Consider the following 25,221-nt stretch of genomic DNA (forward strand, 5'->3'; position numbering starts at 1 on the left):
ATTTTTTTCGCCTTTAAGTGAATAATAGTTTTAATACAAAAGAAAATAGAAGGTGCAGCATCCAAAACATATATTCTTCACCACTTAATATTTAAATATAAAAAGAAAAGAAAAAAATGCGAAACTCAGATGACTTCCCAATCATATCAAATCATGTTCCAAAACATTGAAAATAATATTGTTCGTAGAAGGAAATTGGTGGAGTAGTACAAATCGCCAATCCAAAATCTTGAGGTCCCGATTCACTTCTCATCCATAAGAATTCTATACCCTTATTTAGCTTCACTTCTTATATTAATAATAAGTTATAGATCTCTCTTATATTAAAAAAGAAAAAGTTCGGATAACTCCCTGCTTTTTTGCGTTTTCTCTTTGCATGTTTAGCTAATTGAAAGACCCTTTGCCTAAATGCTTAGGCTCGAGTAGGACAGTTGACTTGCCAGCAATCTCCAAAGGAACAACGACCTGTCAATCTTTTTCGACGATGGATTTGCTGTTCAAAGTCCCCACTATGTCTATATGTATACCTGTCATTGAAACCTCTAAGGAACAACGACCACACATGTGTTCTATGTATAAAGATAATATAAGTGTACTTTATTATTTAATAAAGGTTTTTCTTTATTATAGTCAAATTTGCTCAACTTTATCTTTATAGTCTGGCAATAATTCCATAAGGGACGTCGCCCTTTTTCTAAAGTAATGCATGGCCTTTTGGTACAATAGCTGCTTCCGATGGAGATTTTTTTGCTTTGCATTCAATAATTACGCCAGAAATAAAATCCTTATGAATTAGGCGAGTTCTTCTACGCTCGGAGCTACGTTTGCCAGTAATTGACGGTGGTTTCCGGTTTAGAATGGAGTGACTCGCGTTATAAGTTGAACAACTGCAATATTTCGTTTGATATTGAGCTGATCTGAACAGTTCAATCTTGAAATGGATAAAAATTTGTTTGTGCAAGGGAGCAATACAAGCTAGCCATGACAGCTTGGCATGTCGTGATTGGTCCATATCATCATTACCTCATCTCGGGAAGCGAGCTTATATGGTAGAAATGATCAACACGAAACAGAGGGTTATAGATGATGTATACATGTTGGTCTTATTTGATTTGGTGAGTAGAATTTAGGCACAGTAAGTGTTATTGCTGAAATATAATTGTTAAAAAAATAAGTACTGATTTTAGAATGAGTAAAAGTATTTGAGAGATGATAAGTTAAAACTACTAAAATTAAAATTAATGCTAAAATAGAGAATAATCAGCCTATAAACACCTATTAACTCAACGTTTCCAACCGTTAAAAATCAATGAAATGATGATTTTAAAATAATTTATTAGACACTGTTTCCAATTAAAGATCAACAAAAAGGCACTTATACAACTGTTATTGCACTCCCTAGCCAAACCATGAAAGACAGGATGGAACGCTTGTGAAGCTATGAGGTATGCAGGATTGAAATGATTGGAAAGTAAGAAAATTTCCTTCCTTTTCTTAGCCAAGAGAATCTGTGATTATATCTTTATTCGAAAGAATAGTAAGAGCAATTGCCCATGTGTACGACTCTTATTGGAATGTCCAGCCTAGGAGGATGAATTGACCAACAATAAGAAAATTATATGAATCAGATTCAATGCGGTGGCATTTATTCTCAGTATATAATTAAGATGTTTTGAGTTCAATCTCATTAATAAAACTTATCGTGTCTCTTATTTTATTTTTTTTAATGGCCTTTTTTATAATTGAAAATAAAAAAATAAAATAAAATTGCAGATTAGGTGCCTCGAGGAACTATTGTATTGCCAAGGCATGCATCATGGACTGTGGGATTTAGCATGACCCTTGCCTGGCTAGATCATATACCTTAGGATAGTCCAGCAGCCGGTTATTGACTTGGAATTGATAAAGAGGCTCGATGATATAGCGTATATTATCCGAATAACTTGAGATTGGAGAGCGAATCAACAAAATGTGATCTACGCACCCGCTTATATCAGGTACTGGATTATTCTATACCTCCACAGTGTGGACGAACAATGACGCGAAATCGATACGCTGATGTGGGCGATTGGACTGACCAAGCGTGGTCCATATCAATTACCTATGATATAGCCCATCAGCTAATTCGATTTAGTAAAAAGTAAATCAGTACTTCTTTTTTTCTCCCAAGATGAAAAAAGCTTCGCGATATAGTAAAATTTTTTTTTTAAAAGTGTCTGTTATTATACAATATTCATTTAAAAATATAATATATATATTTTTTAAATAGTCTTTTGATCCTCAACTTTTGTCATTTTTACCATTTTCATTCTAAACCTATATATATTTTTTATTATTCTTATCTCAACATTTCCTATTTTTGCCACTTTGGTTTAGGCGCCATATTTTTCGTTTAAAAAAATCTGACATGGCAAGTTCTTAATAAAAGTATTTTTTTAGGGCATAAAATTAAAATAAAACAAATAAATCCAAAAAAAAAAACAGAGAGAAGAAGGGAGTGGTGGACGCGGAAGAAGACACTCGGTGGGGGGCGTCCCCTCTAACCGAGGTCATCCGTGGGGTCAGACCTAGTTGATGACCTTAGTCGAAGGGGTGGTGGCAGGAGAGGATGCCCCCACCCCCCTTCTCAGCTCTTTTTTTAAATTATTTTTAACTTCATTTGTTTTATTTTAATTTTAGATATTCAAAAAGATGTTTTTATGGAAAAAAACAGCTTTGATACAAGAAAATCGGCGGTGCGGCACCAAGTGGTAAGAAAGAGAGAGACTGAGGATAAGGATGATAGATATAAATAAATAAATAAATAAATTTAGGTCGAAAATGATAAAACCATCAAGGATTTAAAATAAAAAGGGTCTTTTTTTCACAATTCTTTTAAGAAAAAATGTAATACGTTTTGTTTATAGTTTAGAAAATAATGTAAAAAAATTTCGGACTTTCTTCGTTGGAATTTGTGACCCGATTGGAGAGGGCCATTTGGGTGCAAGTCAGACAGAAAAATAGTAATAAATTTGGTTGGTCCGTTCTCCGCAGGCTGCCCGACTTCCCCTCCCATCCACCGAGTATGTCTTTTATTTTATGTATCCGTGTGTGCTCTGTCAACTTAAAGGCAAAAATTTACAGCTCGTGATGAGATTGAAAAAGCAGAAACGTCCAAAAGAGGAACGAGAAGACAGAGAGAGCCGTTTTTGTCATGTTATGTCCACTGTTTCTGCCTGCAAACCATTCATATGAAATTTCTCTACCCTTCCAAAGAGGGCAAAAAAATTTAAAAAAAAAAAAAAAAAAAAAGCACGCACGCGCACTCTCTCGAGAAACTGTCTCAGCGTCCAACGACTATACGAAAATTCAACGGATTCGACTAATTTAATTCAAACTAAATTAGTATATTAGAATTAGAACTCTCTCGGTCGTGAATTTTATTTTTCAAGAAATTTTTAGAATTTCTCACCATGAAATTTTCATAACCTTGAAAAGTAAATAGCAATCGTCAACATGTGGACTCTAATGCGGTAAGAGAGTTTCATTCTTGAGGTCTTAAATTCAAATCTCTTATCGAGAGATTATGGGAAATAATTTATATGAATGTATTAGATTCGGCGTAAATGACTTGTTGGGGAGGGATTACGCTGGACCGAGGAGGTATTGACTGTTCCAAGAATAAAAAGGTAAAAAGATTAGCATTTCCAAAAAAAGATTAGCATGATGTAATGATCTTAGTCTAGGGTTTAGCCTGACATGGAGCATTTCCATTTGCACATGAATAGTTTACAAGAATATTCATCATACAAAAAAAAAAAGAAAGAATAGTTTGCTAGAATTCGGATCTCGACATCTTCATCTCTATCAATTTTGGAGAAAGTGTGCTCCATTTCATCGTAATATATTATTATCTCGAACTAGAAATCAACGTACACTCTTACTATTCGCTAGATCAATTGCGCTTACTAGCTTGCTACGATGATAACATCGCTCTTCTATTTGTTCCAGGAAAATCCCACACGAATACCCTTTAGGCTGACGGTGATGGTAGTTATATATGTTTCGTTTGGTTTCGCAATTAAAATAACTAAAATTTTAACTTTAACTTTAATTCAACACACTACATAATCATTTATCTTTTTCTATAATCAAAATTAAAGTTACTTTAATTTTAAAACCAAACGCACCAATAATTTTTTTTTAGTGAATTACAGGTCGAAGTCCAGTATTGCCATATATTAAAGTGAGTATAGAATTTTCTCGCGGATTTTTTTCGAGAAAGTATTAGGTGTCCTTAGTGTGTTGGCTTAAAGAAACCTTTTGTTATATTTTTGAGACAAATCCTCAAGCAAACGTCAATTTGGTCTTCTTCGAATTTTACTGTATTTTTTTCATTATTAAGGAGACTCATTACATAGTATAAAAATAAAGAACTTTAAATAAAAAAGATACATATATTTTATTGACGAGAATCTAACCCGATACCTCATGTTTGCAGTGAAAAACTTGCTCTAGTGCACCAAACTCAATTCATTAATCGTAGTATGGTTGACAGTAGATATTATAGAGGTAATTTTGTAATAAACTTTCCATTTGGGGGCTCTTTTTTCAAGGGAAGGTTTATACTGCGTAGGTTGTTGTCTTGTCGTGTCTCTGAGGTCAGTTGGCAATTGGCTTCGCCATTGTGATCATCTAACTGAGGCCTCTCTCTCTCTCTCTTCGTCTCTCCGTGCTCTTCCTCCACAGAAATGCTTGGCATTTAATCCAACCTCCCTCGCTCGCTTTCTGGGCATTTGTCCTCTACAAAACCCATGACCCCTCCTTCCTTTTCCTGTCTCCCTCCCACTCTGTCGGCCCCTCTCTAGCTCATCTGCTCGAGATTCAGAGCGCATTGCAGCTCCAACAGCCATAACGACTTGAAACCTCGGAGCCTGTGAAAAACCGAGAGCAGGGATGAATGGTGTTTCAGACCACTCCGAGTTCGTGGAAGTCGACCCTACTGGCAGATACGGAAGAGTAACTCTCTCTCTCTCTCTCTCTCTCTGTGGTTCTTTGCGGCCTTTATTGCTATGTCCGGTTGATGTCCTGATGCATTTCCCATTTCTTGGTTTTGTGATTCCTCGCAGTACGATGAAGTTCTCGGCAAAGGGGCCTCCAAAACAGTGTACGAGGCTCTGCTCTCTAATCTTGCTGCCTGCCCTCTTTGATATTCTTGCTTAGTAGTTGGCAAGTGCTGATTAAAAGGCACAAACTTACATCACTGGCATCGGCTTAATCGATTAGCCTTTTGAAACAATTGGTTTGACCAGGGAGGATTGTTACAGGTTAGGCAAAGGTCAAGAAAAGATCGGATGAAATTCGAGAGGTAGGAGTTAAGTTAGTTTGAGAATTTAACGGAAATTCGGGGAGGTGGGAAAACTGTAAGTCGAAGACGGGCTTTGTGATTCACATGGTATCCGAGCGAGTAACTTCCAACCGCATATCTGCCTTCTTTTGTATTTACCCGTGTCGAGTCTTAGTCATACCGTCGGGCCAGCGCGGATGGATAAATGTGACATTTTTTGACATTAGTGATGTTTTTGGAGGAAATTGATTGATTAAACAAGTTATCAATGTTGAATTTGTACTTTTTTTTTTTGAGTACAGTTATAGAGCCTTTGATGAGTATGAAGGAATTGAAGTAGCATGGAACCAGGTGAAGCTTTACGATTTCCTGCAGAGCCCCGAGGACCTTGAGAGGCTCTACTGTGAGATTCACCTTCTTAAGACCTTGAAACACCCCAACATAATGAAGTTCTATACTTCTTGGGTTGACACTGCCAACAGGAACATCAACTTTGTTACCGAGATGTTCACCTCCGGCACTCTCAGGCAGTAAGTCTTGCTTCTCTGGCTCTTGTGCTCTTCTGATGATTATCAGCCCGATATTTGCTTTTCTTCTGATCTTGATAACCGAGATGTATTTAATTGATTTATAGATGATTGTATTTTTTGGGACAGGTATAGGTTGAAACACCGGAAAGTGAACATCAGGGCAGTGAAGCATTGGTGCAGGCAGATTCTCAAAGGCCTGCTCTATCTTCATAGCCATAACCCCCCAGTAATCCATAGAGACCTCAAATGTGACAACATCTTCATCAATGGGAATCAAGGGCAGGTTAAAATCGGTGATCTCGGGCTCGCTGCAATCCTTCGGAAATCTCATGCTGTCCGTTGCGTAGGTATAAATTAGTTTTTTTTTTTTTTCACATTAACAGAACGGATGTATCCAGAAAATTGGAGACATACAGAGAGTCCACATTTGATATTGAAGATCATACTTTGGAAAGACCTGGTTCTCGTCCTGACCGGCAATCTAATAGGAACGCCTTGCAGTTTTCAGTGGAAAGACATGTTAAGTCATGAAACTGCGAAGTAGAGGCAATGCATTATTCCATAAGCCTGTTTCTAGGGAATTTTGAAAACAGGAAAAACGTTTTCCAATTTTCCAAAACCGTATGGAATCTCGAAAGATGTACACGTTATATTTGATGACTAAGTGGCTCCAAATAGAGATTTTTCTTTCAGTAATTAGTTAATGTTTACTGGATGGTCTGTGGTATTTCAGGAACTCCCGAGTTCATGGCTCCTGAGGTGTACAAGGAGGAATACAATGAACTTGTTGACATTTACTCTTTTGGGATGTGCATGTTGGAGATGGTTACGTTCGAATATCCTTACAGCGAGTGCAATCATCCAGCTCAAATCTACAGAAGAGTTGTTTCTGTAGGAACTAAGCACTCTCGATCCTGAGTTCTTATATCACGTTCGCAAAAAAAAGGAAAGGAGGCTGAATGGAATCACCCTATATATTGCGATAATTTATATGGTGTTACTGTTTACCTTCCATTCTGTTTCCGTTCCTTTTTGCCAAACGTGGGTTTTTCTTTCAATTAGCCCTTATGTTCCTCTTTTCTGACAGCAAGTTGTTTCTAGGGGAGAAAACCGGAAGCTCTCTACAAAGTTAAAGATCCTGAGGTGAGGCAGTTTGTTGAGAAATGCCTAGCAACGGCGTCCCTTAGGTTACCTGCTAAGGAACTTTTGAAGGACCCTTTTCTCCAAGTTGATGATATCGGGTCTGATCTATATCCGTCAGAGGAATTTGGGGAAGTGGGCCCTCTTCTGAGACTTCCCTACCATGGAAACCATCACAATTATGAAGCATTGATGAACGGCTGCTCTCACAATTATCTCGATGATGGTCAACCCGAACATGAGTTTGAAGGGGGTGAAATCGATCTTTTCACTTATCAAGAGGATGAAGATTCGGTAGGTGTTGGCATCACTGTCAAGGGAAGGAGGGAAGACGATGGAATTTTCTTAAGACTCAGAATTGCAGATGGTGAAGGTCAGGATTTTCTGCTCTTAATTGCATCTTCTTAAAGTTTGTATCCTCCATTTTTCTAAAATTACCTTAAAGTGCAGATCGAGAGGTTAAACGAATAAGAGCAGTACTATACTTGCCATATCCAAAGGGATAAGTATCGAATGCAAGTTCTACGTTACGTAAGGAGCTTGAAGCTTCAGTAGCTTTTCATATGTTTAATAACACATGACACAGCCACCATCATTTAATAAGATTTACACTTTTAGGAAAATTAAATAAAATGAAATACCAACTGCCTTCCGGTCTTTTTCATGAATTTGCGGTTAAATTTCTTGAGTGTAATTATTTCTGTAGAATATGCATTGAATATGTAATCTGATTCTGATCCTTCCATTTTCAGGCCGAATCAGGAACATATACTTCCCTTTCGATATTGAGTCAGACACTCCTCTGAGTGTTGCAACCGAAATGGTGGCAGAGCTCGATATCACAGATCAAGATGTGAATAAAATAGCGGAGATGATTGACGGTGAGATTGCCACTTTGGTACCTGAGTGGAAGGCAGGACCCGTGGTAGAGGATGATTGGCATCCCGATTCTGGGAATCTCCACTATACTTGTGCTTCAACCGGGTCAACGTCCGATTATGTGAGTGCTTCGAATTCAAAGAACCTTCAAGTCCTTGAGGCCTCGCATCATGGTTGTGCAGAAGTCCATGGACGTTTCGAGGAGATCACATACCAGGACGGTCGGGTCCCGTCTAGCCGAACAGATGGTGCCCATCACACCGATGTACGGGCCCAGCATGAATCATCTAGTTCAAGAATAATCTACTGCGATGACACCCACAAGATGATCGAGAAACTATCGCTTGAGAATGATGATGAGAAGATCATTACCGTGGATGATCAGAGTGAGTCAAGTTATAGTGTCAGGAAGTCCTCTTATTCCATAGACCCTCAGTCACCAATGTTGGAAGATTACGAGAATGAGATCAGGCGGGAACTGAGATGGCTCAAGGCGAAGTACCAAATGCAGCTGAGGGAGATCAGAGACCAACAGTTAGGAGATCCATCACGTTCATCACGTCCGGCCCGATTGAATCGAGCAGCCAACAACAACGGCCGGATCTTGAAGTCTCTTAGTCAAGATAAGCCTATGAGTTTAAATTTCAATCCCAAGGGCAGGTGTGCAAATGCTATGGCTAGTGAGTCCTTCAGCCCCGACTGTATGACCACAGCCAAGAGCTTCTTTACGGGTGCTCTACTTCCTCAGCCACTTAACCGGGCAACTTCCCTTCCAGTCGATGCTGTCGACTTCTGAAACACCTAATTTAAAAGGCTCGAAATAACAAAAGAAATATTCAGTTTAGTGGCAGATATTGTCGGGAATTTCCCTGAGGGGGCACTTGGGTGAGGTGAAATTAGTTCATGTACATTACTCTCTGATCTTATGATATACTGAAATGCAGTACAGTGCTATACCAAGTTTTCTTACTTCCGATGAGTGGGAATTCTCGTACTAGTGCATGTTCGTTGTGGGACCATGGAAAGAAAATGAAATGGAATCAAATTACAAAATATTAGCGTATTACATTGCGATTATATTTTATGTTCTCTGCAGTACCATACCGAATATATCGTCCCAATTATTTGTCAAATGATTAAAGGGGACGCACACAATAGCCGTCCATGAAACAGTGTCAATGTTTCCTTTCTCCTTTTGCTGTTTGTCTCACTTTCTGCTCTGTCTTTTCCTACCCACATGAATCCCCAACCACTTCATATGACCTCGTAACTTCACTTTCTTTAATTTTGAAATGCTCCAAGAACGGAGCCTGTTCGATAACTGTCAATTCCAAACCGGCATCTATGGTGCATTTACGAGTAGATGTCGACCTATTCGATCAAAGGGTCAATAGGTTCCATCAACCATTTCCATTTCACAGGACTCACATTCTTCCTATTACTCCGTCTTTGACATCTCTCACATCCTGCCTTTTACAGGGTCACAAGTAAACACTGAAAGTCGTAAGGCCTGAGGGTAGATTGGTCCAGAGAGCTACATGTTCGTAAATATGAATACATAGCTGTGTATGTGTGTGTGTATATATATATATATATGTGTGTGTGTGTGTGTAATAAGGGATGGATTTAGGGGGGCCAGGGCGGGAATTAGTGCCCCCTTGGACTCGAGAAAATTACAAAATTTCTATTAGAATGTCTCAATTTTATTAATTATTCAATGAATTTATCATATTTCGCCCCCTTGATTTTACGATATAAAATTCCTTTGAACTTTGCTTTCTTGGACAAAATTCCTAGATCCACCCTACATGTATATGCAGATACGGGGAAGGGCAGAACATCATGTGATTTTCTTTTTCTGCTCAGCTCAAGACTCAAGTTGCCCAACTTGGGTTTAGATCTCATCAACATTAGCTTCAACCAAATAAAGGAGAAGGCATGGCAACAGTGTCTGTTCTGTTAATTTGCATTTCATCTCGAACGCATACTACGTGTAAATGCGTCCGTCCATCGATCGAGATGGGTGTGTCGACATGTTACTAGGATGATGAGTTCTTTGTCAGCCCTTGTCAAAATACTCCTTTTGTCAACTCTGAATGGTTAGTGCTGCGTGATGAATTGTAACTTTCAACTTTTGAGAAAGCTAGTGTTAGCCAAAGAGTCGCATGGAGAGGCTGTGTCGTGTCGTGGGACATCCCCAATTGTGCAAAAAACCAAAAACACACGTCGGCATGGCATCTATCTTGCCATCTTTTCTTTTCCTTTTTATCGATGAAAAAGATTACCGTACACTTCGAGCAAATTTGTTTAAGAAAGAAGTTTTGGTGCAATGATATGCATAATAGTTTGAGATGCAATGATATGCATAATAGTTTGAGAATCAAAAGGTTTTGAGTTTAATTCTTGCCTATCGACAATTTCTATCCCTTTATTTAATTTTATGTTTCTTTTTATTATATTCGGGAAGGGAAAAAAAATGCATTTACTCTGTTTGAACTTTGATCCAAATAGTATCTAAAAGTTTTATGGGCCTGCCTAATCAGTTTCAAGTGGGATTAGTCATTAAAGGGTAAAAATCTCTATCAATTGTGAATTTTTTCTATTCATAATACTCGAATCTGAAACTTTATTTAAAAAGACCAATTGTTGAACCACTTGAATCGACTCTCGCTTATTATTTATCTTTTCTTTAGATATATTATCCTGTTTCCGTTTGCTGTTTTATGGTTTGACCCTCTTGCTTACTTCTGTATATTCTTATTGTTAGATCTTGCGTCCGTGCTACGCACGTACTCACAAAATTTAAATAAAGTTTTGTTTGTATATTTATTTCCTCACCTTGAAAGATTGTACATAATGAAAATAAAATGATCATAACATTCAAGCGACTTAATTAGAAAGAATTTGAAAATATGAATAGATTTACTTATGAAGAATAATAAAGAATTTTTTATTAAAAGTATTTAAAAAAATATAGGGAAAATTCATAAAATTTAATGGTAGTAGGGAAAAATGTTGTAGCTTCTGGGTGAAAATTGGTGGCGGCTCTACACAGGGAGAGAAGAAGAAAGAGAGAGGGGAGAGAGAGAGGAGAGACGTAGAGTCAAGATATAGAAGTAGAAGTGGGCACATGACGGAACGGTTCGGTTATCGTTGCTAATCGTAACCATCCCGAATTTTAAGGAATGAGATTTTTCTAACCGAAACCGATCCCGAACCATATTATAATCATAAAACTATCCACAAAATAAATCATTTTTTCGGCTCGATCAACTGAACTGTCCCGACTCCCGAAGCAAGAAAATTAATATTAGATCTAAATTTATAAAGTCTGAGTTCTATAGGACTCAAGAGTGCAATAAAAAATAAAAAAAGCATAAACAAACAGACACATTCGATTACATATTTATCAAATTTCTGCATGTTTCAATTACAGAAAACGGGAAGCACTGGAGTTACTAGGTTTTGTAAACAAACGGTGGATTATGTTGAAGGGACGAAGAAGAAGAGGAGACATAGAGGACTGACGAGTGAGGATTAGGGTTTGTGAATTTGTGATTATGAATTTCTTTCAATTTTTTTCTCAAAAAAGGGAAGTGTTGGAGTTACTGGAGTGCACAATTTTCGGCCTTGGCCGCATAATATATATACACAACAAAATATATTATATATGAATTATATATATATATATATTATTAGCCCTCATGCACGCGCTTTGCGCTATTGCTTTCGGGCTTGGGAGCAAACTTGAATATTGATTAAATAGTCCAAATCATTGTTTCGGGAGCCTATGAACAAACTCGATTATTGGATCAACAGTACAAAATAAAACAATATTTCCTTTCACAATTAACAGCATCCTATGTTTGAACGGAAATTCATGAATAAATTGCTAGGCTCCATAGCAACATCACTATTTGATATAATCTTATAGAATCACAAAATATGTTGCAGGCCGCTATGGAGACTAGCAATTTATTCAAGAATTTCCGTTCAAACTTAGGATGCTATTAATTGTGAAAGGGAATATTGTAATATTTTGTATTGTTGATCCAATAATCGAGTTTGTTCGTAGGCTCCAGAACAATGATTTGAACTGTTTAATCAATATCCAAGTTTGCTCCAAAGCCTAAAAGCAATCGCGCATGCATGAAGCATGTGCGTGAGGGCTAGTGCAAAAGAATAAATATATGCTAGGTAGAAGGCAACTTGCACAATATAACATTTTTAACTAGTACAACCCAAAAAAAAAAAAAACAAACAAACAAAGTGCAGGTCGCAATTCCGCATAGTAAATATGTATCCTTTTGTAGTAAGAAGGGTGTAGGTATTTGAATACAAAATGTAGTGTCGCTCTGGGTTGGACTGTGAAAGACAAATTGAGTTTGCTCCAAAATCCAAGACCAATGGCGCATACGTTTCGCGCGTGCATGAGAGCCAGTATATATGATAAAAGAATCAACTCATGGCTCTCGCATCTATGAGCAACTCGATGAGATTAACAACCACATATTTTAGTCTTTCATTTCATAGTTTAATAGCAAAAGGTTTCCCCGATAGTCGTACAAATTAATCGATGAATTAGAACAATAGGAAGGAGGAGAAAATGAAGAAAACGTCGCAAAGGATCACGAGATTCGTTCAGATCATTTGATCATAAATTGGTAAGAAGCACCGCCACATGCAAGGGGCCTAGCAATTTGCTTAGACATTATTTTATGGAGTTTTGATGATTTATGAAGTTTTGCAATTTCTATTATATTACAATAAGATTGATCTTAGAATATTGTAATCAGTAAAAATATCAAAATTTCATTTATCTAATACTATTAGATTCTTGAGTAAGGCCCTCTGTAATGGAGAATTGAAATACGATACTCCATAAATGAATGTAATTGAGCGAGAGGTTGTGTATAATAATTACATGAACACTATCAACTTGATGGTTCAGAGCAATCTCATCACAACGTTTATAATCCTAATAGTATAAAACCTCCATGATTTTTTTCTCAAGACATGTTTTACAGTTGCCTTTCCAATATCATGTATAGAACGAAATTCCATCAGTGTAGAATTCACCTTATATCCCAAGTAAAAAACAATAGTATCGATCATCCGTTTACACAGGATTCAATATATACATATATGAGACCCAATACTTATACAACCTGGAATTCGCTGAACTTAAGTAGCAATAAATAGAAGTGCCGAGACATCTATGTCGACGTTCAAGAAGGCTCGTTCTCGAATCTTCATACCCAAGCCTGCAATTGTAGCCAATGGAGGAGCACATGCTCTTCTCTGAAGATCTTTCTCATCACTTTTCATCCTAACGGAGGATGAACTCCGCATAGAATGACTGAATTTAATTATTGTCTGCATATCCAGAATCCATGCAAATATTCTCCTAAGCAATCTTCGTACTTTTTCCGTTTATCTCTTTTCTACGATGAGAAGGATTCTGTAAAGGGTTATCTTTCGTTGACTACCCAGAGAGAAGGGGATCTTACGACTTCAGTTCCCGAGTCGTTTGGCATTCAAGTTCGATGCATCTTTATTCCTTCATGCCTTGACCCCATCTCCACCTCCAGCTTCCTGTCAGAGACTACTCCAAATAGCAAGCTTTGCAATCGTTGAAAGGATTTTTCACAAGGATTCACAGGAAGCATCTGCCAAAAGTTCGGGGTGCAAAGAAAAGCTTTAGTAAGAAAAACTCCCAAAACAAACCGTAAATAAGTAGAGAATCCAACAGATCAACCATTACCATGAGGTTATTGTGAATTCTACCAAATCCATACTGTCAAAGTTTGTAAGCATGCCCATGATGAAAGCACATGACAAAGCTTTCCCCCCTTCACCATCGTGCCATCGTGCAAGGAAGAGAAAGAGACATAAATTAGTAAAATCAATCAAACGCATTTCATTCATTTACAGATAAATAGATAGAGCTCGTGTTAATAAATGAGCTTGGGTCTCTGAAGTACTTTCCTGGGATTGAAGTTGCTAAAACTTCTTCGGGTCACTTTTTGAACCAGCGCAAGTATGTTCTTGACATCCTAGAAGAATGCAACATGCTCAGATGTAGACCTGTTTTATTTCCGATGGAGCAGCAACTCAAGTTATCAGAGGACTTGGGTGATCTCTTTTTTGATCTAGGACAGTATCGCAGGCTCGTGGGACATCTTATATACTTGACAATTACTCGGCCTGATCTCTGTTACTCGGTGCATATACTATCTCAATTTATGCAGAGTTCGCGACAATCTCATTGGGACGCAGGTCTTCGAGTTTTGCTCTGTCTCAAACATGCATCGAGCCAAGGAATTCTTTTGCAGCCCTGCTCATTACACTTGACAGCGTAGTGCGACTCAGATTGGGCTGCGTGTCCTTTGACTCGACGGTCCCTTGCAGGTTATTTTGTATTGTTAGGAGGAAGCCCTATTTCATGGAGGACTAAGAAACTGACCACTATTTCTCGTTCTTCTGTCAAGGTGGAGTACCGGGCCATGGTTGATGCCACCAGCGAGTTAGCCGATTTGGGGATCCATGTTCGGCAACCAATGCAACTCTATTGTGATAACCAGAAAGCACAACATATTGCCGCCAACCCGGTCTTTCATAAGCGGGCAAAACATATCGAAATAGATTTTCACTTCACTTCCTACGACAACATATTCAGTCTCGTGCCGTCCCAACTGCCCATGTTTCCACACGTTTTCGGCTTGCTGACATATTCATCAAGGCTCTAAGTCGAGATCAATTCTTATTTCTACTATGCAAGTTGGGCATTTGTGACTTACATGCTCCAACTTGAGGGGTGTATTACGGGTTATAGTATCTCTGTAATATAGCTGTAGGATATTCTCAATTGAGGCAGTTAGAGATATTGCTTTACATAGGGATTTGTCGATACTTTCTGTTTTAGGTAATCCTGTATATATGTAAGGTTATTGCATCAATGAAGGTTATGCTAATCAGCTCATTTGTTTACTGAAAACAAAAAGGGGGGGCACGAGCAGGGGTGGTGGTGGCTAGTCGGTCACCACTGCCGTTGACAAAATTGCCGGAAATGTAACAAATAACTTTGTTGCCTTAGCCTGGAAAGGTGAAGATCGGTGCATCCACCACTGTCCTGCTCATGCCTCATCTCTCTCTCCAAAAAGAAATGCAAAAAGAACTGAGAGAGAAGAAGGGCATTGGTGGATGCCACCAACCAACACTGTCCCAAGACAAGTCGTCAGATGCCTCATAGGTCACCAATAACCTACCTAGGCAGCGGTGGATGGCAGCAACCACCACCGTCCCTTCTCTCTCTCGACTTCCAAACTTTTTTTTTTAAACGTTATTTTTTTATATTTCTAAAATCATGATTTAATTTTTGAAATTGGATAAATATATTAAAGGCCTCGGACATTCAACGAAACATAAGGTTCTTATTTAGACAAAAATATTCAGTGCAATCTCTTAAAAGGAAAAGCATATGCAAATGTAATTGCCCAAATCGGTACTTTTCTTATGTATATATATATTTCTTGCTCCGTAAGCTTGATTTATGTCGATTCCGTAACTTCTCGGTACAACCACAGCAGAAATGACTCCCTGACATTGGAGCGTCCAACCGTTTTATATGTGAGGGATTCTTCTATGCAGATGGCGTTCGGATAGAGAGGGGTAACCGTTCGAAAGCTCATATTCATATTTAAATTTGTAAGGATGTCAAGGTACTTAAAGTACACCCCAAGCGATGCAGACACTAATCAACCTAGAAGTAAACAACTTTATTTCAAAGGAGTTTGTGATTGTATAGAAAGATAATTATCAATTAGGTGATGCTCTGATTAATTACATGGAAGATGAAGAGGATTTTCGATTTGCTAATCGTCAATTGGGTGTCATACCAATTGTCCATTGAGGGTCTTTGGTTGAATATTGTTGGGAGTATAGATAATTGTTGAAAGTAATACTTTCCTTTTTACTAAAAGAAATAGTTGAAGTGAATCTTATGAATGGAAAATGAGGACATAGCATATCATAATATAGTCAATGCTGATTTGACGCTTACGAATACCATATGATCATAAAAATGGGCAGTCTCATTAAATATATTCACATCTTCTAATTAGACATCAGATTGAATGCATTAAGTATATACATATACATGCATGGATACTAATCTCATAAAATACTACATTATCATTGTCCGTTGAGATGGAATATTGGCAGATCATCATCCTCCTCCCCGAATGTCATACGAACCATCTCGAATCCTCGATTACTAATACCGGTGTTAGTAAAAGAGCTGAAGGTTCCACTCCACTTAAGCAAAAAGCGGAAATATGGGCCTTTTGGTAATAAGAACCTGAGTATAGGGATGAATTCTTAACAATCGGAAATTAGGGGACCAACAACACGAATTAAGATCTGACAAGTACGATGATCCTGCGACCTTCGTTCTCGACTACACTGTGCACGCAAATGAAGCTCTCAGCCCCTTCTTGGCCTGTCGGCATCTCCCCGACCTCCGCTCAGCCCCCAAAGCCCACCGCTAGGGTTTCTCTCAGAACTCTCCTCTCCCCCAGATGCTCCATTTACCGCTTCTCCTCTCATAAGATGGGTTCCCACCATCTGAAGCCGATCTCGTGCTCCTCCTCCGTTCAGAACAACGGGCCCCCGGCGACAGCGTCCCCTTCACCGGTCAGCTCCGGTGAGTCGAAAGTCCTGCTAGGTACTTACTATTTCGAATTTGGTGTTGTGATTTTCGGGAGTCTGATGAATTGGTTTTCTCAGTGGGCAGAGTCGGAGAGGTGAAGAGGGTCACTAAGGAGACGGACGTGGCGGTGAGGATCCATCTCGACGGCACCGGTGTTGCCGATAGCAGCACTGGAATCCCTTTTCTAGATCACATGTTGGATGTAAGTCTTTGCAGCTTAGCTTGTAATTGCTCTTCAGCAGTTCATTAGTGAAGAAACTTTAGCTTTCAATCAATATTTAGTAGAATCACATTTTAAAGTTGGCTAGGATTGTGTCTGACATTGGCTTTTAGATTTGTTTCCTGAAGAACTTAATTATCTTTATCGGATTTAGCTTGTCATTGGAAGGTTAAAGTCCTAACGGAAGGCATAAAGTTTAGTGCTTGGGACAATTAGATAATATGCTATCATGTGTATTTTTCATGGCATAACCAATTTCTAAGTTCAACTTGTCATGACTCCCATGTTCTGTTTGACTTGTATTATTGTCTTTCTGATCATATCAGCGAGGCAATAATATGCTATCATGTGTATTTTTCATGGCATATCCAATTTCTAAGTTCGACTTGTCACAACTCACGTATTCTGTTTGACTTGTATTATTGCCTTTCTGATCATATCAGCAACTTGCTTCGCACGGGTTGTTTGATGTGCACTTAAGGGCCACTGGTGACATTCACATCGATGATCATCATACGAATGAGGATGTCGCTCTTGCCATTGGAACAGTAAGCATCTTTGCTCTACCTACTAGGAATATGAATTTTTAGCTTCCTGTGGAAAGGCTATGGCAGCCAAATGGGCCTTTTTGCTCTTTTTTTGAAACGGTTTTGGTGCATGATATGCTGGTCTTTGTTTGTTTAACATTTGTTTTGCTCGGTTGACAGGCTATATTGCAAGCACTTGGAGACAGGAAAGGAATTAACCGCTTCGGTGATTTCTCGGCTCCACTTGATGAAGCCCTCGTACATGTTGCACTGGCATGTTCTAGATTTTTCTGGATTTTCGAGTGTCCTAATTTGTTATCATAGTCTTTCTTTAGGATATAAGGGTAAAACTGGTACTTGTTTAGTCTATTACTGATGAATTCTAACGGAGATAATCTTCTGTTTTTACTCTTCAGGATTTATCAGGGCGGCCACATTTAAGTTTTGATTTACAGATACCCACTCAGAGGGTTGGAACATACGATACTCAGGTATTCTCCTCCATTTATTTCCCTCTAAAGAATTACATTAGCTTGGTATATTTGAGTCTTGGGACCAAATTTAGCGATGAAGACTGCATTCTGGATTGTATTTTCCCTGGTATATATGTGTTGATTACTCTACTGAATATCAGATTCCACTTTATTTCCGGTCATGAACATTACTACATATCTCACTAAAACTATTATATCTGTAGTTGGTAGAGCACTTCTTTCAGTCTCTGGTAAATACCTCGGGTATGACCCTTCATATAAGACAGGTAACTATATTCTTTTAATCCTTGTTTTCTGCTTAATCTCTAAAAACCGTGCTATGATTTTAATCTGGATTCTTCTTGTGCCGTGACTAGAATAGTTCAACATCTGTTAATTGCAGCTAGCTGGAAAAAATTCGCATCACATTATTGAAGCAACATTTAAAGCTTTTGCGAGGGCTCTTCGACAAGCTACTGAGTATGATCCAAGGCGCCTTGGGACAATTCCCAGGTTTGCATCTCGTCTTTTGCATTAGGAGTAATTCTAGCCTTCAATTTTGTACGATATTCAAACGAAGATTTTGGTTTCTGGACTAAATTCAAAACATGATGGTCAAATGATATTACTGGCCCGAGCTCAATCCCTTTGTGGTTCGATTTGTGCAGCTCAAAAGGGGTTTTATCACGATCTTGATGGGTAACTCGTATTCAAACCAAAATTATGCCATGTTATTCCCAACAAGCTTCATGACTTCGTTACATGGTATGTTGTCTCGCCATTTACCTAGAGATACATTTCGAATCCCCAGAAAGGGGAAGCAAGCAGAGGGAGATGGCAACTCTTTTTCGATATACATCACTGAACGAGACTGGTTTCTATTTCTTATGATCATTTGCTGCATGCCTGCTCATGTTGCTATCAACATTAGATAAATCAACAAGATCTTCACTTAGCCAAGAGTTTTTATGGTTTAGGCCTGTATTAGAGATTCTCCAGGAAGACATTTCTGTAATTTGAGTATTAACATGTGTACTGTACTTTGGGATCTCATGTTGTGCTGGAAATGTTTTGACAATGAGTATTTCATGCTCTGAAGTTGTTGGCTCGTCTTTATATTTGCTCCATTATATGCCTCTTTGCATTCTTACTTGGCTTTATATATAGACTAGTGGGGTCGGGAAAACTAATAAATAAAATCACGCACAATATATATATATATATATATGATGGAAAACATATGTTGCTTGCTTTATAGTTAAATTATACTTCAATTTAATACAATCATTATAAAACATTTGAAAATTTTGACAATTTAATATCATTATTAAAAATATATGATGTTTTTTTCGACTGATCCTTATTATGTCGTTATATTAATGCATCTTATCCATAATATTGTTGGTTTATTCAAGTTCCATAAGTAACAATCCCTATTTAAATACTTTATAACCATACATTACATTACATTATTATTTGATGATGTTATTTTATATTATTATTATTACTTACTCCATGGTTAAGTAATATTTATATTTACATTAATTTATCTGTATTTAAAAAAAATAAAAGAGAAATTCGAGAGTATGAAAACCGAATGAAATGCTTTCGATTTATATATATATAGATAAATATAGATTTGGAGTTGTTCTGCAGGATTTGGTGCATTTTCTGAACTCTAAAAATCGGGTTGTTTCAAAAGGGACATTTCAGGAAATTCATTGATTGATGGAATTCAGTCGGAAATCAATTTCAAAGTTTATGATGGAATTTTTTGACTGAATTTTGTTGGAAAATATTTTTGACAAAAATCTGTTGAAAACTTTCTAAAATTAACTAAATAAAAAACAATAATAAAAAACCCAAAATTTTTATATTTAACGATTTTAGCACGAATTTTTTTTTATATAAAAAATCACAAACTATCGATTTGATAATAACGTTAACACAACCTCAATATATCCCTTAATTTAAATCAAAATTGCTAACGTGTACTTAATAGGGCAATATAGTTTACGGTGATTGGTCGAGGGGGTCTCAAATGTTTTCTCAAATAAAAATTATTCTAAAAATGAAAAAAAAAATCCTAAGGGAGGAAGGGGGTCAGTGACCGACGTCGAGGCCTCCACTGGCCGAAATTGAAGAAGGCGTTCTTTAATTTCGACCAGTGGGGCCTCTACGCCGACCTCCACCGCCTAATCGGGGTCTCTATTGGGGATTTTTCGATTTTGTCGGCCATCACCCCTCGAATTGGAGTTACTGGAGACAACAAAAGATTGTCGGCAACCCCAATTAAAGGGAAGGGGGAGTTGGCTGGCGGTCGGCGTCGAGGCCCACAACGCCGACCACCTCCCTTGATCCTCATATATATTTTTTTTAAATTTTCAAAATAATTTTTATTTTCAAAATATTTGGGACTCACTCAAAAAATCAGATGAGCCACGTGACGCCATCAAGTACACATTAGCAATTTCAGTTAAAATTAACAGAGATATTGACGTTATGCTAATATTGTTATTAAATCGATAGTTTTTTTTTATTTTTTGTGTAAAAGAAAGAAGTTCATGCTAAAATCATTAAAATTTTAAAAGTTTGAGATTTTTATTCGTGATATTTTTTATGCGATATGTATATATATATATATATATGTAGCAGTCATCTATTTTAAGAAAGTTTTATTTGATGAATAATTCTCATATATCTATCAATCAAAAAATCACAATGAGCTACGTGACGCCATCAAGTACACATCAGCAATTTCAGTTAAAATTAACTAAGATATTGACGTTATGCTAATATTGTTATCAAATCGATAATTTTTTATATTTTGTGCAAAAGAAAGTTCATGTTAAAATCGTCAAAATTTGAAAAGTTTGAGATTTTTATACGTGATATTTTTTATGATATATATATATATATCAGACGTTTATTTTAAGAAAGTTTTGTTTTATGAATAATTCTCATATATATTGGTTGAATGTGCTATATGCAATAATAATACTTTGTTACTACCCAAAAAAATAATGTGATTGATAAATGCTTATGTAGTGAATCCATTTATGAATCTATGAATATATAGTTGAGAGATGTTTATATAAGTATGTATCTTGTAGTTAATTATGTCAATTTTATTTAAGAATATATGAATATATATAGTTGAGAGATGTCTGTGTGAGGATATATCTTCTACTTAATTACATCATTAGTAAAAAAGTTAATCTGCATCAACAAAAAAAATCCGGTTTAAATGTTATCACATACACGAACTAGCAAAACTGAATTTAAACAAAAAATAGTCTACTTAGTCACCTAATGTATATATCCATCTATCTATCTATATATTTATACTAATCTACACTAATATATAAAAAGAGATTAAACTCTTCGTCTCACTTTTTCTTTCTATATTTACCCTTATATTTAATTTTTATTTATTAATGACCTTTAGATTTGGGGTATAATAGTAAATTAATATTGCAAATAACTACCACTCTCCACATTCTTCTCTTTCCCTTCCTCCCTCCTCTCTCCCTCCCTCTCACGCCTCTCATTCTTCCTCTCTGCCACATCTTTCTCTCTCTCATCAGAAAATCTTGTATGCAACAGTAGTATTATATAGCAATGTCACAAGCCAATAAGAATTTGATTTGGTTTTTAGTATGTAAACAAAAAATTGTTAACAAAAATGGATTGTCGAAAATAATATTTTTTTATGTGTCTTGTGTCATAATTTTATGTGATACCACCGTTGCACACAAGACCTTTTCCTCTCTCACATACACACATCCTCGCAAGCATATTAAAAAAAACCATATATAAAATCACAAACAAATATTTATGTTCGGGTATAAAATAATTGTGTTGCAATTATTTATTTATTGCTCTATTTTAGTGAGATTATGTAAAATATTTAATTAAAATGAGAGTTTCAAATTCACTGATTTTTCGTATGCCAAATGTAACAAGTTTACGTAACTTCCAAAAAAAAAAAAAGAAGAAACTTAGTTAATAGTAATGATAATAACATCTCCATTCGGCGAACCCTTACCCAAAGGGAAAAGGGAGAAGTACAAATACCAGTACATACATGTATATCTATTACTATATATAATAATAATAATAAGAATATATATTAGTATAATAGCAAAAGTTCACACAAAACACGAGTCAAAGTTCTTATTTTTTACAAATTTTTCTCCTCAATTTTTTCATAATAAAAATAACCACTAATTAATGAGTAATAGTTACAACAACTATTCTGATAGTGATAAAAGCGAAAATAGATTTTAAATTTAAGATTGTGAGAAAAATGACTTTTTAAAAGTAGAATATTTGTCACAAAAAAATTTAGCAATTCATCACATTACTATAATTTCAAATTAATTAATTATTACTAAAAAAATAGAAATAAAAAGGATTATTTGAAAAAAGGTAATTTCATAATTAAAAAATATATAATTCATTTTAATATAGGAATATATCAGACAATAACATAAGAATAAAAGTTTTTTCATAATTTTTCCTTTTAATTACAATCTTGATGTTAGTAGTAATGATAATAACATCTCCATTTGACAAATTCTTACCCAACATCAAAAGGGAGAAGTACGACTACAAGTATATTTGTATATCTATTATCTATATTTATATCTCTAATAAAAAATACGAACCTCCCTTGAGTGGGGCGGGCAAAATGGGCCGGTCCGGCCCAGCCCAAAATAATATTGGGCCATGAAACTCAGGTCCAGGGCTAGCCCTTCAAAATTAATGGATGGGTCGGCCCGGCCCGTTGGCCCGAAATCGCGATCAATACATATAAGTGTAGATGAATTTTCAATCATACAAAGGCCTAAACATAGTTCAATCACCACGAAAGAACACATTCAATTTCAAGAAAGTCCAAATCCAAAACATATATGGGGTTGTGTTGTCAGTTGCGGCCTTATAGGGTTCAATTTGTACAAATATATAATTATATACATATATATATAAGACCGTCTCTATCATTTTGTGAGTATATCTGTAAAAACATCTCTCTCATCTTATTGCTTATAATGGCTGTAGTCTCAAACTTTGAATTAGTATTTAGAGTGCTAGAACTGCAACATATCATCTTTAGCTAAATGAGATAAGGAATGCAAGTGCATTAGGACTGCAATGCCATAATACAAAATGTTCATGCATTTTGGATTTGTACAAAGATTCTTTTGCTTGCTTACCTTTCTTTTTCCCTTCCCAGTTTACTGCATATATCATCTCAACCACTTCCATTTGAGTGCAGTCTGAAACTAATGCTGCATTTGGTTTGTAAATAACATTTTAAAATTATATTTTGATTTTGAAAAATAATTGTATAAATTGTTATGTATGGGGCCCATCTTTTGACTTTGTATGAGTTTTTTTGTTTTTTTGTGAAAAAAATGGTATAAATGAGACCCACCATTTGACTTTGTATGAGTTATTTTGTTTTATTGTGGGTAAAATTAAGTTAAAGTGTGATTTTAAAATTACACTAACAAACCAAACAAAGCTATGCTGCGTTTGGTTTCAAAGTAGAATTTTAAAATCAAATTTTGATTTTAAAAAAGAGTGGTATAAATGGTTATGTATGGGGCCACCATTTGACTTTGCATGAGCTATTTTGTTTTGTTGTAGAAAAAATAGTGGTATAAATGGGATCCACCATTTGATTTTGTATGAGTTATTTTGTTTTGTTGTGAGTAGAATAAAGTTAAAGTATGATTTTAAAATCATACTTTGAAATCAAACAAGCCAATCTTTGGAAAAATATTAGCTTTTCAAAATTTTGCATTAATATTTGGGATAATTGCACCGGTGGTCATACAAAGTTAAAGGGTGGATTCCATTTATACCACTTTTTTTCTACAACAAAACAAAATAGCTCATACAAAGTCAAAGGGTGGGCCCCATATATAACAATTTATACAATTCTTTTTCAAAATCTGATTTTAAAATGTTACTTACAAACCAAACACAGCATAAATATGATTGTTGTTACGGGGTTTTTTTTTTATTTTTTAAGCACATGTTCCACACATGAATAATGCTTTTCAAGTTGAAACCACCGACCATCTTTATGTCTTCTCATTCTTTGTAATTGTTAATGGTCTTTGATGTTGTAACTCACCTTGGGCCTGTTGAAATGGCCACAACAAAGGTAATTTGTTTGGTTTTCTGTATGAGTTGCTTCATTACTGTTCAAATCTCTAATCTTGGTAAATGGTAATACATTTGTACGTCTTGAAAACTATAACGCTGAAATGAAAGTGGATAATCTCAGTGCAAATCATGCAAGTGATTTGAAGGTAAAATTGATGCTGAAGATTCTACTTTAGACAACATACTCTTCAGGCCAGTAAAAATTAAAGGTTGCCCTCTCGTTCCTATTCAGAAAACATGTAACGGGATTCGTTTATCTCCTATTCCAATAATCATTTTATTGTCATAATATAAGCATCTTAATAAACCTTGAATAATTAGGACTTTTCAAACTCATTTTTTTTATAAGCAAAAAAGCCGGGAGGGAGAGACCAGCGTAGCAACCCCCTGTGGAGACCAGAGGGGCTTCATAGCCACCATGAAATGTTCCATTCGCTCGAATGGGTAAAGAGCTCGATGAGACATAGCCTACTTAGGTCACCATGACCCCAGCAAAGCGCACAGTGAACCAGAATAGTTCTCATTGGGTAGAGGACAAGGGTCTACTAACGCAAGCGTTTTCGTGTTTAAGTCGAGTTTCTACCCCTTGACCTCCCCTTTGGAATATACAGTCCGCTACCAGCTGGGCTATCACCTTGGTGGTGACTTTTCAAACTCATGTTAAAGGCCCTCAAGGATCGATTGCTTGTCCTGTAAAAGGAAACAATTGTAGGAACTCCAAGTTAAAAGGTTAGCAGAAGGTGCTGCAATCGCACATCATCATTTTATTGGAGAAGTTCGTACAAGAGTTGCTTCCATTTCCTAAGCTGGATGCTGTATTGAATTCTTATAATTTGCTAAATTTTTTAAACTTAAAAATTTTTGTTAGATTTTGTTTGTTGTGTTGTAACTCAGATGCTTGATTTTTTTCCCATCCTATATTTTATATTTAAGTTTGAAATATCTGTAACTCGAGCATTGTGCTTTCATTGCTTCGATTGTCAGTGGCCAATGAAATACCGCAAACATATCAAAGCAAATATTTATCTATTGTATTGCATTCTCATTTAAAAAAAAAGTACGTATATAGAGTACATGTAATTATGCTCACCGCGTGCAACGCACATGGCCATCCGACTAGTTATATATAATAATAACAATATATTATTGCATTAGTAAAAATGTACACAAAACACAAGTCAAAGTTCTTATTTTACAAATTTTTCTCCTCAAATTTTTTCATAATAAAAATAAACC

General features: G+C 36.3%; 2 protein-coding genes and 1 long non-coding RNA gene across 3 annotated transcripts; 2 read left to right on the top strand and 1 right to left on the bottom strand.

The window, feature by feature from the left end:
- Positions 1-4,635: 4,635 nt before the first annotated feature.
- Positions 4,636-8,938, top strand: LOC116207759 (probable serine/threonine-protein kinase WNK9). The gene is made up of 7 exons (XM_031540845.1): positions 4,636-4,998; positions 5,109-5,146; positions 5,629-5,856; positions 5,983-6,203; positions 6,590-6,747; positions 6,958-7,369; positions 7,749-8,938. The coding sequence occupies exons 1-7, from the start codon at positions 4,936-4,938 to the stop codon at positions 8,669-8,671; spliced, it is 2,043 nt and encodes a 680-aa protein (XP_031396705.1). The 5' UTR covers positions 4,636-4,935; the 3' UTR covers positions 8,672-8,938.
- Positions 8,939-12,923: 3,985 nt separating this feature from the next.
- LOC116207244 lies at positions 12,924-14,456 on the bottom strand. The gene is made up of 2 exons (XR_004156892.1): positions 13,640-14,456; positions 12,924-13,544 (listed from the first exon to the last, which is right to left on the bottom strand). It is a non-coding gene; the product is annotated as an uncharacterized LOC116207244 (long non-coding RNA).
- A 1,856-nt stretch (positions 14,457-16,312) lies between these two features.
- LOC116209715 (imidazoleglycerol-phosphate dehydratase 1, chloroplastic) lies at positions 16,313-18,932 on the top strand. Its single transcript, XM_031543449.1, has 8 exons — positions 16,313-16,579; positions 16,663-16,787; positions 17,249-17,353; positions 17,513-17,605; positions 17,749-17,823; positions 18,030-18,092; positions 18,209-18,318; positions 18,474-18,932. Exons 1-8 carry the CDS (start codon positions 16,351-16,353, stop codon positions 18,499-18,501), a joined length of 828 nt encoding a protein of 275 aa, XP_031399309.1. The 5' UTR covers positions 16,313-16,350; the 3' UTR covers positions 18,502-18,932.
- The last annotated feature ends 6,289 nt before the right edge of the window (positions 18,933-25,221 follow it).

This window comes from Punica granatum, chromosome 5 (genome assembly GCF_007655135.1).
Source record: "Punica granatum isolate Tunisia-2019 chromosome 5, ASM765513v2, whole genome shotgun sequence".
Taxonomy (NCBI): domain Eukaryota; kingdom Viridiplantae; phylum Streptophyta; class Magnoliopsida; order Myrtales; family Lythraceae; genus Punica; species Punica granatum.